Below are 14,128 nucleotides of genomic sequence, written 5' to 3'. Positions count from 1 at the left end.
GAGCTGCGGCACAAGCGGGTTGAAGTAGCAATTGCAATGGCTGGAAGCTGTGGGAGCGAAGCACTACTTGCATTTGCGCAGCATCAGCATTCTGCCTCGGTATTTGCCCAGCGGGTGGCGCAAAGCACCCGTCTCCTGCCGCTTGGGACTTGGAGCAGTAAATGGCAACTGGTCTGGGGAGCAGCCAGATTTTGCTCTCTATTGCTGATGCCAGATCGCCCCCCTGCAAGTTCTTGTCTCTTGAGGAACGCTCGCTGAAGCAGCGTAGGACACATCAGCCGGGCTCCTCGAGAGACAACAGCTTGCAGGGGGCTGATCTGGCATCCGCAATGGAGAGGAAAATCCGGTTGGGCCCCTGATCAGACACCGTTTACAGCTCCAAGTCCCAAGCAGCAGGAGATGAGGGCTGCTTTGCTCCACTGGCTGGGCAAATATACCAAGGCAGAATGCTGATGATGCGCAAAATGAAATAGAGAAAAAGAGACAAAATGCAAGAGAGAGAATGAGAAAGAGAATGAGAGAAAGAGAGAATCAGTGAGAGAGAGAGAGAATGAGAATGGGGAGAATGAGAGAGAATCAGAATGAGAGAGAATGAAAGAGAAAGAAAGAGAATGAGAGAGAATGAGAGAGAGACCACTGCTTTCTTGGAAGAAGTGGGGGGGGGAGACGAAGGGGATGTCTTGCATTAAGTATCAACCCTCCCCTCAATTTTGCAAGGTCGGCGCAGCAGGCAGCGGTCCTTTCCGGCGTGCCTTGTTTCTCTGGAGCACTCTGCCCCCACTCCTGCTTCTGCCCGCCTCCTCCTCCTCCTCCTCCCGGAGTCTCTGGGCTGCTTATTCAGCCGGAAGAAAAACTCAAAGGGCACTCCACCGCCCAGCTTTCCCTCCAAGAGCTCTCTTCGCAGCTCTTGCTCGAAGCTGCATGGATCTGAAAGGGACGCGCAGAGAATCAGAATCAGAGAGAGAGAGAGAGAGGGAGAGAGAGAGGGAGAGAGGGACAGACAGAATGAGAGAGAGACAGAATGAAATAGAACCAGAGAGAGAGAGAATCAGAATGAGAGAGAGAGAGAGTGGGGGGGAGAGAAAGAGAGAATGAGAGAGAATGGGAGAGGGAGAGAGAGAGGGGGGGGAGAGGGTGAGAGAGAAAAAGAGAATTAGAGAGAGAGACAATGGGGGAGAGAGAGAGAGGGGAGAGAGAGGAGAGAGAATGAGACAGAGAGTGGGAGAGAGAGAGAGAGAATGAATGGAGGGAGAGTGAAGAGAATGAGAGAGAATGTGGGAGAGAGTGGGAGAGAGAAGAGAGAATCAGTGAGAGAGAGAGAATGAGAATGAGAATGGGGAGAATGAGAGAATGAGAGAGAATGAAAGAGAAAGAAAGAGAATGAGAGAGAATGAGAGAGAGACCACTGCTTTCTTGGAAGAAGTGGGGGGGGGAGACGAAGGGGATGTCTTGCATTAAGTATCAACCCTCCCCTCAATTTTGCAAGGTCGGCACAGCAGGCAGCGGTCCTTTCCGGCGTGCCTTGTTTCTCTGGAGCACTCCGCCCCCACTCCCGCTTCTGCCCGCCTCCTCCTCCTCCTCCTCCCGGAGTCTCTGGGCTGCTTATTCAGCCGGAAGAAAAACTCAAAGGGCACTCCACCGCCCAGCTTTCCCTCCAAGAGCTCTCTTCGCAGCTCTTGCTCGAAGCTGCATGGATCTGAAAGGGACGCGCAGAGAATCAGAATCAGAGAGAGAGAGAGAGAGAGAGAGGGAGAGAGGGACAGACAGAATGAGAGAGAGACAGAATGAAATAGAATCAGAGAGAGAGAGAATCAGAATGAGAGAGAGAGAGAGTGGGGGGGAGAGAAAGAGAGAATGAGAGAGAGAGAGAGAGAGAAAGAGGGTGAGAGGGTGAGAGAGAAAAAGAGAATTAGAGAGAGAGAGACAATGGGGAGAGAGAGAGAGAGAGAGGGGAGAGGGGAGAGAGAGAGAGTGAGAGAGAGAGAGAATGTGGGAGAGGGGAGAGAGAGAGAGAGAGAATGTGGGAGAGGTGGGAGAGAGAGAGAATGAGAATGAGAGAGAGAATGTGGGAGAGAGGGGAGAGAGAAGAGAGAGAGAGAGAGAGAGAATGAGAGAGAGAGGGGAGAGAGAGAGAGAGAGAAAAGGGGAGAGAGAGAGAATGAATGGGGAGAGTGAAAGAGAATGAGAGAATGTGGGAGAGAGGGGGAGAGAGAATGAGAGAGAGTGAGAGAGAGAATGAGTGGGAGAGAGGGGGGAGAGAGAAAAAGGGGGGGAGAGAGAGTGGGGGAGAGAGAGAGAGAGAGAATGAGTGGGAGAGGGAGGAGAGAGAATGAAACAGAAAGTGTGGGAGAGAGAGGGGAGGGGGGAGAAAGAGAGAGGAGGGACAGTGCCTGAAGGATCCCATCCCTTCACTGAGAGTCCAGGTGCTTCAGCAAGTGGCGCGCTGGATTCGTATTAGTGGTCTGTGGGATTTATAATTATGAACTTCGTGGTCCCTGAGGTCCAAAAGGTTGGGGACCCCTGGGCTAGAGAGTAATAGAAGGCGAACACTGGATTCTCCAAAGGTATAGAGAACTTGCTAAAGAGAACAATAACAACCTCTTTAGCACTTCCGTAGTTCAGACCAAAATTCAAAATTCCCATTTAAAACAAAATGCCCCACCAAGGAGGTAAAAAGTTCTGGCAGTGGCATTTGGAAGCTTGTTATGTTCCTTTTAAATCAACAGTCTCAGTATGCCTGCCAGCTTAGCTCTGGATGTATAAGCAGCCCTTACTTAAATATGAGCCAGCAGTGTGCTGCAGCTGCCAGAAAAGCTAATGAAATTCTAGGTTGCATCAACAGAGGGATAGTTTCAAGATCATGTGAAATATTAGTGATGCTTTATAATGCAGGATGAGACCACACTTGGAATATTGCATCCAATTCTGATCACCATGATACAAAAATGGTATTGAGACTCTAGAAAGAGTGCAGAGAATAACAAAAAAGATGATAAGGGGTCTGGAGGCTAAACCATATGATGGATTGAGAGAACTAGGTATGTCTAGTCTAACAAAGAAAAGGACCAGGCTGAGTCAACCTTGGGCCGGGCTTGAACCTGCAGTAATTGCAGGCTCTGTGTTCTTAATAACAGGCTTTACCAGCCTGAGCTAAACCGGCCCCATTCTGATCACCATGATACAAAAATGGTATTGAGACTCTAGAAAGAGTGCAGAGAATAACAAAAAAGATGATAAGGGGTCTGGAGGCTAAACCATATGATGGATTGAGAGAACTAGGTATGTCTAGTCTAACAAAGAAAAGGACCAGGGATGATATAATAGCAGTCTTCCAGTATTTGAGGGGTTTTAGAAAAAGGAATCAAATTAATTCTCCAAAACAATTCAGTGCAGGATGAGAAGTAATGGAAGATTATCAAAAAGAGATCTAACCTAGAATTAAGGAGAAATTTCCTGACAGTGAGAACAATTTATCAGTGGAACAGCTTATTGCCAGAAGTTGTGAGTACTCCATCACAGGAGGTTTTCAAGAAGAGACTGGACAGCCATTTGTCTGGAATGGTATAGGGTCTCCCGCTTGAGCTGAGGGTTGGCCTAGACAACCTCCCAGATCACTTCCAACTCTATTATTCTATGTTCTAAACGTAGAACTGCTAATTCATGTCACATAATGCCCCAAATAACTTATAAACACCACAATGACTCAGTACATAAAATAAATATATTTGTGGAAATTACATTTTTGTTTATTCACTTCCCTACATTTTTGATGCATTAGAATATTTCTTTAAAAAGTTTTTGTTAGGAATTGTAGTTACAATAGTAAAAATTAAATTTAGGAAAAGAGAATAGAATAGAAATAATAGAACAGGCAGGGGGGAAAAGAAGAAAAAGAAAAGAAAGAATATAAAATAAATATATAAAGAAGTTACTACCAATGTTCATCACAACTATAAACAAATTTAGTAACATTTTAGACCCTATAAGGTTAAATAGATATATTTTCATCCCACATCTCATCATTTTCATACATTAAGAGTATTTCCAATGACACTGCTAAAATAGCTATTTTTTAAAAAATTTATCATTCCAGAATTATGCAAAAAAATAACTAATAAACATTTCTTACATTGCCATTGGGATTTGAACTGAAATAAAGTATTATCTGCTTTTGAATTTGATCATAAGTAAACTGCTTATACATGTTGGAGAATATCAAATTCCACTAAGTAGGTAAAATAGGTACTTTTTAGGGGAACTCATATATAGAGACCTCATGTAAACACATGATCTCCTTGCATGACCTTTCAAACAAGCCCTTTATATATTTAGAATAAGCTATAAAATTGCATTAGAGTGCATATTTGTTTTTAGTAAATAAATAGCATTAACTCTTTTTCTCATTTCATACAGATAATTTCATTCATTTCCTTATCATTTACCTCTTCCTTTTTGTATTTTCTCTTTTTGTTCACTTAGCTTATCTAGTGGCAAGTTGGTCATTTCAACACCGTATACTGTTCTTGCTAAAACAGATGTTAGAGAATCCATTATATTAGCCCATTCCATTATTAGTTCTTCCCAATCTGTAAGGGATGATAGCACACGTAGCAACTCGTCCCAGAGCTCACGAGAAATATAAACACTCAAATTTGCCCGGATCCAAGCCACAATGAGAGTCTGTGGTTAAAAGACAAGGAAGAAAGGAGAACAGATTGGATTCTTGTCTTGAAATGAATGACATTCAAATGAACTTATTTCTAGGTAATCCTTGACTTACAACCATTCATTTAATGACCATTCAAAAGTTACAATAATGGCGCTTAAAAAAGTGACTTATGACAGTTTTCATACTTATGAGAGCTGCAGCATTCCCCACTGTCACATGATCAAAATTTAGATGCTTGGCATTTATGACAATTGCAGTGTTTCAGGATCATGTGATCACCTTTTGTAATCTTCTGAGAAGCAAAGTGAATGGGGAAGCTCACAGCTGCAGTGATTCACTTAACAACTGTGGCAAGAAACATGGGGCAAAAATCATTTAACAACAGCCTTGCTTAGCAATGGAAATCTTGGGCTCAATTGTGGTCGTAAGTTAAGGACTATCTGTACATACTTCTAAAGAAAGGAAAAAATAGATACATTTATACCGGACTGAAGTGTTATTTCAGGTTGATCTCTAACTTGAATAAATATACACTCCATAAACCATTCTGTTGATATAATGTTCCCATTGTAAACCAATTTATTCTGACAACAGAAAGCCCTGTTGCAGAGTTGAGCCACTTCCAGAATTGTATCTCTGAATATATAATATGTAGTGAGATCAATACCTATAAGCCTATCCCTAATTTATTTAATGGGGAAGTAAAAGTGTTATTTCAAACAAATTCCTTCTAGTTTTGAGAAACTATTTCAGTCTTAAAGCATGAAGAGGCCTATATTCAGAACAACATGTATGTCATTTATTCCACCTCCATTTTCCTGTTCCCTATGCTAAAATCGTATGAATAAACATTGGTTATATTGCAGTATTAAAACTACAAATTTAGTTACAGGAAGTGACTGACAAAAGACAAGGTGTTTAATGACGATTCAAAATTATGTTGGTCTTGGAAAGGGTGCTTTAGGGCCTGTAAAGCACATCTAGCTTTCGTAAAATGTTGCACAGCACGCCCTGTAGACACATGATCTCAATCTGGGTATGTGGCAACCTGCTGCACTTACGAACATTTGCCAAACAGCCTGCAATCATGTGATCACCATTTGTAATCTTATCTGCCAGCTTCCCCAGAAAGTCAATGAGGAAGGTGGCAGGGAAGGTTACAAATTGCTCCTACCTTCGGAGAGGACTCCCTCTCATCTCTGTGGGCTGGCTGAAAGAGCTGCCTGCTGAGGAGAGTGAAACTCCTTTAGCGGGATGAAGAAATGGAGGTTAGATCCCAAAGAGCTGAGCTCCATTTCTCCATCCCACTGAAGATATCCCTTTCTGCGCAAGAATTGAACTCATTTAGCAGAAACAGAACTCAGATCCTAAGTTCATGCAAGGAAAGATGTTCCTTTCCTTATGTGGAGGGGAACTCAACCCCTTTGGCAGAGTGGAGAAACACAGCTCTGATCCTGATGATTTGAACTCCGTTTGTGTACTCCACATGATTCACATGACTTCCCTGTCAGGCGCAAAGGGGAGCTGGCATCCTTCAACAGGCAGCTCTTTTAGCAAGTCCCTAGAGATGAAAGGGAGGCAAGATCCAAGCAGGATTTTAAACTTCTGATCAGAGAGGGAGCATTATAAGGTAAGAGTGTGGGATGCCTCAGGCAGGGAGGCCCTGGGATGCCTGGCACACGCCATACACAAGTGTCTCTTTTCAGTCTCCTTTTCAGGGACTGAAAATTGTCCTTGCATTTAGACAGAGAACCTTTTCACCTTCTGAATGGAGCATCCCAGGGTCCCCTCCCCCCAGAAGCACCCTGCAACCCTGGCATGGGACTCCCTCCATTTAACAACCTCAACTGTGAGTACTGCGACTGCAGTCTTTGAGCAAATGTGGGTAGTGATATCACTTAATGACCACTTCACTCAACAACTGAGATTTCAATCTCAACTGTGGTCATTATGCAAGGAATAAGGAACATCATATATTACAGCATTTAATGTTCTTGTCATTTATATGCTTTTAAATTATGACAAATATATGATATTGCTGTATCTTGCTATATTATGCTATAAAATATAACTCTGCAATATAATTATTTTCTGTGTAGCTGAGACTAGGTAATGTATGAATTTAATTAATTAGCTATAGCACTTCAAATAATGTTTAAATTACTCTACAAAAATGAGACATACCCGAAATAGTGAACCCGCTAAACTTTGACCAAATGCATCCTTTATTTGATCATCTTTGGAGTTGCTCATGACAGCTTCTGTTATGCTAAGAAGCATTTGCAACATATGCTCCCTAGGATAAAATTAAATATATATATTATACATATGAAAAATGTAGAAATTTGCTAATGGTATTTATCTTAACATTCTCTCATAATGTTCTTGACACTATCATCATAGGTATGTCTAACAGCTCTGAAGATGTTACAAAGTAAGAGAAGCAAATATTTGGATTGTTCACATGTAAAAAATTAGTACAGGTAGCCTTCGACTTACAACACTTAGTTTAGTGACCGTTCAAAGTTACAAGGGCACTGAAAAATGTGACTTATGACCATTTTTCACAGTTATGACTTTGCAGCATCCTCATGACCATGTAATCAGAATTTAGATGCTTGGCAACTGGTTCATATTTATGATGGTTGCTGTGTCCCAGGGTCATGTGATCACCTTTTGTGACCTGCTGACAAGAAAAGTTAATAAAGAAGCCAGATTCAGTCACCAACCAGTTATCAACTGTAGTGTCTCACTTAACACTGTGGCAAGCAATGTATTTTGACCCAGCCTTAGCAGAAGCTAGAAATAGACTCCTTGCCACGAAAAATCCCTCTTTATTTACCTTTTTAGTTGCATTCACCCACCAAAAATTCCCAGCAATACTCCTTCAAAAAGTTAACTGCAGTAACAGACCTTATCAGTTCCTTGTGATAATTGCAAGGCTCCCAGCAGAACAGCTGCAAATTAAGTTCTGGCAAGCAGTCTTTGTGGCATGAAACACAATGAGCAAAATCTTCAGAAATATGAACTGTTGTCTCCTACGACAACCACTTCCCTTTCCTTCTATTTATTCCCCAGCCAGGGAGGGGCCATTCAGAATCCACATGTGCTTTGCTTCCCGAGTCAACTCCTTGTCCTTTGTTCCCTTCTCCTAACTGCTCTGCCCATAGGTGCATCTGGAACAAGCCCCAGCTGTTCTTCCTCCTCACTCATATCAGCCTCCAAAGGCAGCTGCCTCTCTGTGGCTGGGAAATGATGGATGGCCCTGGCTCTGTCTCTGTGTCCGACAGAGAGCATCCATCAGAACTTCCCCAGACTCCAGAACTGGCCCAAGTTCCTCCACAACCTCCTCATCTTCTGAGTCTGCTGCCAGCTCTGTTGGCAGCTGGCGGGCCACAACACAAGGTCATAAAATGGGGCAAAATTCACTTAACAAATCTCACTTAGCAACTGAGATTCTGGGCTCAACTGTGGTCATAAGTTGAGGACTACCTGTACTAAAAAGGGATTTGGGCCTTATATAAACACTACATCCCTTTACTAGTCATTAAAAAATCCTGTCTTGTTTTGAGGCATTACCAGCTTGAAAAAATATCTTATTGTTTTTAAGAAGCCTGCTCCTTAAAATTAGTGTAACTCTTAAAGCAGCATAATTAATCTTTCATTCAGACCCATATGGAAAGCACATATTTTAAATACTAGCAGAAAAATATTATAAGCACAAGCATTTTAAGTATTTCTTACTACTCATTTTCTAAGAATGCACAACCCCAAATAATATTTTACCCCAGGTTTCTCCCACTTAACTATCCTAAATATAGGCGATCTTCGTTTAACAACTATTTTTATTTGGCAACTATTCAAACTTACAATGGCATTGAATGAGTGGTACTTACAAGTGGACCTTGTACTTAACCAGCACAGTGTTCCACAATCATAGGATAGCAATTTGCTATTTTTCTTGCCAGTTCCCACAAGTAAAGTCAGTGGGGAAGCTGGTAGGAAATTGAAAATTTTGGTTATATGAAGTCCTGACTCAGTGACCTGTGTGGTCCTTGCTTAACTGTGGCAACCTGAACTGTAGGAACTGCTGTCACTAAGTGGCACAGTCACATGGTTTCTTGACTTATTACAGCACTCCTTAATGACAGAGTTCCCACTCCCAATTATTTTTTGGTAAGTGAGATTTATTTGGATTTAGTTTTTACCTTTTAGAATTCATAGTAATGGCAATGCCAGCTGGGAATTCTAGGAGGTAAAGTCTACATATTTGGACAACACCCAAGTTAGAGAATCTGTATGATTTTGTATTTAAAATATTTTCAATATGACATGTAATCATTTTACTAATAAAGGTAAACATAACAATCCCTTTATGAAAATATTAAGGTATCTATTTCTGTCAACCAAAGAAATAGTAACAATATGACAAATCATTTAGATTAAACACTATCAAAAGAGATTCCAATTGAAATACAATAGAAAAATGTAAGTCATTGCTGAATGTCAGAAGTGAAACTTAAGGCCAAAAGTGTATTATGCCTTTTATAGCAGGGGTCTCCAACTCCCGGTCTGTGGATTGGCATTGGTCAGCGGCATGCCAGCAAGCAAACAAACAAGCAAAGCCCCATCCACGGGATGCAGGCAGCATGCAAAATCACTACCTTCTGGTCCACAAAAAAACCTTTCTCCATGGAACCAGTCCCTGCTTCTGAAAAGGTTGGGAGCCACTGTTCTATAGGGTTCAGACCCTCTGAGGTCTTTTTATAGATGCTATGCTATAATAGCACTCAGAAATTAAAAAGAAGAAAAAGTAAAGCCAAGGTCTTCAATAAGAAACATGCTAATTACCCCTGGTTCCTGGCTTCTTTTCCTTATTTTTCTGATAGTTTTGGCCAGGAGAAGGCTACATAGAGATTTAGAACCCAAACAGGCAGAACTTGGTAGATGCAAAGATTATTTATATGGATAAATCAAAAGTTGTGTCACTCTAATATGCTCTATCTGTTAGTACTGTGATTTGCAAACCGCAAAACGCATTATAAAGCATTTGCTTTATTTTAAATATATTTATATTATCAAATCAGGTCTTATCTAAACCATGTAATAAAACATGTTTTATAAAACAAAGTATAATTGTTGAGTAAATTATTTTTATTTCTATAGCCACCCATCTCAAACAATGACAATGATTTCAACTATACTTTGATTTTTTAAAAATAATGTTCTAAAAACTAAGTCTTGAAAACAAATACAAAGTTTTTCATTCATTTCCCTATGGTTTGGAAAGATCACAGTATAATATTGTACTTGTTCCTTATGGGCAGAAAGGCACAATATAAATTAAAATAGAAGAGGTAATAATTGACAGCATTCTATTTGTTCAGCCATGAAAAACATATATTTCAAATCATCTTGCCTTATAACAATGTGTTTTTTCCCCCTAGAAAGCAAAGCAAATTATCAGTGGAATATCCACATTACATTTGTGCTCTCAGAATTAAAAGGTTTCTAACTTATCCACTGCCTGTCTTTTCAGATTTGTGGAAAATCTGGACATTCATTTTTATCCATTATGCACAGGGCAAGCAGTTGGAAATAATGGAGAAATACTTGCACATTACTACAAATAAGCATTTATTTTATTTTATTTTATTTATTTTAGCATTTCAGTTGAACTTTCAGATAGTGACATAAAAATAATGTAACATACTATTGATTCCATATGCCATATCTTCATAACTCAGATATACCAGTGAGAGGGGCAAGAGTCAGCCCTCCCAGGAAAACTAGATAGGAAACAGGACAAGATGAACTAATTCTACTATGTAAGGTTATATTAATAGAAACTTGCAAATATGAAGGCAAAAACTTCCTGTCTCCACTATTAACAAATTGATTCATTTGGGCAGGTCTTTCCTAAATTTCCTTCTCTGATCATTAAGCGACTGCCAGCTCCTACCTCTCTTGTATGATTGTTTCCTAGACAGCATTTCCTTTTTCCCCAAGATCATTCACACATTCCATTACAGATAAACATACCAGGTCTTTTTATTCATTGGAACTTCCATTATCATGCGCCTATATATACTCAAAACTGCTCTGCAAGAATTTATCTGCTCTTTAAGTAGTTCAGGGGCTTCACTGCATGGTTCCAATAAAAATATGTTTGCAGAGTTTGCCAAAAATACCTTTATATTTTGAAGGAAAGATAGGAGTGGGAAGAGGCAAAGAGGGAGGGAGGGAGGGAGGGAGGGAGAGAGAGAATGAATATGAATCTGTTCAGGTTATTTTGAATAATTTGAACAATATATTCTTTACAACATTTAGGATTAAATTAACCTATTCACAAACAAAACATCACCCTTACAATAAATTCATACTAAAAGTTATAAAGAGCACAGTCTCTTGCACATATTAAATAATATATTTAGATAACTCTGCCATTTTTTTATCATTCTGAGTTAAGAGAATTATAAATCCATTTTATAATAGTATTTTCCTTTCTAATAAAAATGGCAATTTACCCATTGAACTGTTTTAGATTAGATAACCTGACAGTCCTGAATTGAAATGAGAGCAAATATAGTCCTGGAATAGATATGTTATGGAGATGTGCATTAAATATCTTTTCTAAAAATCTATACATTAGGAAATTATCTGTTAATTCGAAAGTTAACAGAATTCACCCTAGTTGCAAACTAACTCACTATAAAAAGTCTCTGGTCACCCCAGTAACTCTAAAAAGCTTATATAGCCAGATTGTCCCTCTGTATAAAGTAAATTTCAAAAACATTCTAGAACTTCATTAAGAGCAGTGTGTGCCTTTCTGCTTAATTCAGACTGTTATAGTGATCTGAGAACAGGAGAACTGTTGGCAGTAAGGAAGGAAGATGTACAGGATTATAAACAAACAGCATAAATATCTCTGTGCAAACCAACATAAAGATGATTAGCAAGCTAACCTACCTAGTAGTGATATCAATTTTTTTTTTTAAAAAAGTTGGATCCAGAGCATTATGCAGTGAAACAATTGAAAATGGTAGCTTATGAACAGACTTTCATAGCACAGAATTTTACATAGGTGAACTGTGACCATGTGCCTTTCTTGCAAAAATTAGGAGAATGCTTGAAAAAGGACGTAATGATCATGGGAATAGGCCTTGATCAACTAAAAAGAGCCATCATAAGAGAATGTAATCATATAACAATACAGAGAAACAGTTGTTGCAGTGACTCATGGATAGTCTCAATCTTGGGTTACATAGAAAAACCTGATTCATTATTCCAGGATTTTAAATAGTGCATTTTCAAAATGTTTTGAGTATAAAATTTCTTGCCTCAAACATAAATTGATTATTTTCAGCAGCAAAATGGGCTGCATTTGAGTACTCTGGAGTGTACAGAAGATTTCTGTTTATCTTTTAAAAACCACCTCTTAGAAGTCTTTTGATCTTGGTTCCTTTGATTTTTGGCAGGGAGGAGAGATCACTTTGAGGAATGTGAAGGAGAAAGAGGACAAAATATGGATCCTGATCAAGAATCTTCAGATTTCTGGGGTCTTCTTTGCTTTTATGTTTTTTAAGTACTTCTGGAGCTATTTGCGTTTATTTTCTATTTCCTTTTAATTTTTTGCAGCTCAAATATGTCTCTGAATATTTTGATTTTCTGTACTTTTGATCTATTGCAGGAGTCCATCCCAAATTTAGAATAATTCTAGTTACAATTAAGGTAACATCAAATGTGTATTTTGTTTTACATTTATCAGTTCTAAAGAAGCAATATATTTCCTTTTGTCCAAAGCAAAATTTCAGTTTCAGTTTAATTATGGTAACAAATATAAATACAATTAACAAGTACAAAATATATTATACAAACTAAGAAAGCTATTTCTTTTGTATCATATATGTAATACCTGCAGTGTAGCTTGAAGACCTGCTTTAACATTCTTGTTTTCATCTTCTAATAAGCATCCTCTGGTAACAGCACTAGAGAAGGAGTAACTTCTTCCCCAACTTGAGGATCTTTTATGTCCAGACACAAGCTTTAGGAAAACGTATTAGTCAACATGTGCACCCAGAATATAATCCACAGTTTGCTCAGGGTAAATTTTAACAAAAGAATTAGCAGCTTTAATATCTTTCCAAAAATAAACAAGCACTTAATGGTTAAAATATTTAAATATTCTTTATACCATAAATTAGTGTGTGTGTGTGTGTGTGTGTGTATTGCTTGCAATATGTCACTACTAATTTACACATGCTTTTTACAATACAAAGTACCATTTCTACTTGAATACTACTATTGAGGAAAAGGTAAGGGGAGATAATCTCCCAAGTATATGGGCCCACAGGGTCTATAATGTCCACACAAACTTAGGGGGCTGTTAGAAGGAGAGGAACTGGTTCCATTTACAAAAATCTATACCAGATTAATAAAACTTTTACCAACAAAGAGGTGATGTTTGATACTATTTGAAATCACATAATAGAGAATAGAATAAAAACTGATGCAGCAAATTTTGAATGGGCTAAATTAGTGACCATGATATTAGAACTCCTTTCATTTTCTTTGGTGATATGATATTCACAGGTAATAAATACTTCTGGGGGGGCGGGGGGGGGAATGTCTGACAAAATATTTGTACAACTTGGAAAAAAAATTCTAATTTTGTATTGGAATCAGTTTTACTGATTCATTTACTATCAAAAGGTTTACACAGTTACCTATTAGTGATGAATTAATTTGATTTGAACTATGTGAATCTATTGGAAATACAGTTGCAATTTCTTGACACTTCCATATCAGTTTAACACTGTGGCCTGTGTATCATTATTTGAACACAATATAAGAATATTGAAGTAAATATTGGATTCCAAAATTGAATCACTCAACATAAAAGGAATAGAGGGAATAGAAGGGGAACTCATCAGATTTGCAGATGACACTAAACTGGCAGTACCCCTGAAGACAAGCTCAGGATCCAAAAAGATTTTGACAAGCTTAATGGGCCCTATCCAACAAAATAAATTTTAATGTGGAGAAAAGCAAAGGTTTACATTTAGGCAGGAAAAATCAAAAGTGTAAGTACAGATTTGGTGAGACCTGTTTCAAAACTAGCTGTGAGAGGGACCTTGGAGTCCTAGTGAATGATCACTTAAATATGAGCCAGCAGTGTGTAGCAGCAGCAAAAAAAATAATACAGTACAATCCTGGCTTGAATAAACAGAGGCACAGAATCAAGATCATGTGAAGCATTAGTATTGCTTTATAAAACCCTAGTAAGACCACACTTGGAATACTGCAATCAATTTTGGTCACCATACTACGAAAGAGATGTTGAGACTTTGGAAAAAGTTCAGAGAAGAGCAACTAAGATGATCAAAGGCCTGGAGACTAAAACATATGAAGAACGGCTGCAGGATTTGGGTTTGGCTAGTCTAAAGAAAAGAAGAATTA

General features: G+C 38.9%; 1 protein-coding gene across 1 annotated transcript in view; it reads right to left on the bottom strand.

Annotated features, from left to right (window-relative positions):
- Positions 1-14,128, bottom strand: part of RALGAPA2 (Ral GTPase activating protein catalytic subunit alpha 2) — a 194,481-nt gene that overhangs the window by 152,504 nt on the left and 27,849 nt on the right. Inside the window, exons 12-15 of the mRNA XM_058176610.1 lie at positions 12,585-12,713; positions 10,712-10,860; positions 6,854-6,965; positions 4,443-4,680 (exon numbers count right to left, since the gene is read on the bottom strand). Of these exons, the coding sequence (XP_058032593.1) occupies positions 4,443-4,680; positions 6,854-6,965; positions 10,712-10,860; positions 12,585-12,713 (628 nt within the window). The remainder of the gene's footprint in view (positions 1-4,442; positions 4,681-6,853; positions 6,966-10,711; positions 10,861-12,584; positions 12,714-14,128) is intronic.

Source organism: Ahaetulla prasina, chromosome 3 (genome assembly GCF_028640845.1).
Source record: "Ahaetulla prasina isolate Xishuangbanna chromosome 3, ASM2864084v1, whole genome shotgun sequence".
NCBI classification, from domain to species: Eukaryota; Metazoa; Chordata; class Lepidosauria; order Squamata; family Colubridae; genus Ahaetulla; species Ahaetulla prasina.
Note: the sequence above shows the minus strand (reverse complement) of the source record. Positions and strands in the feature narration are given on the sequence as shown.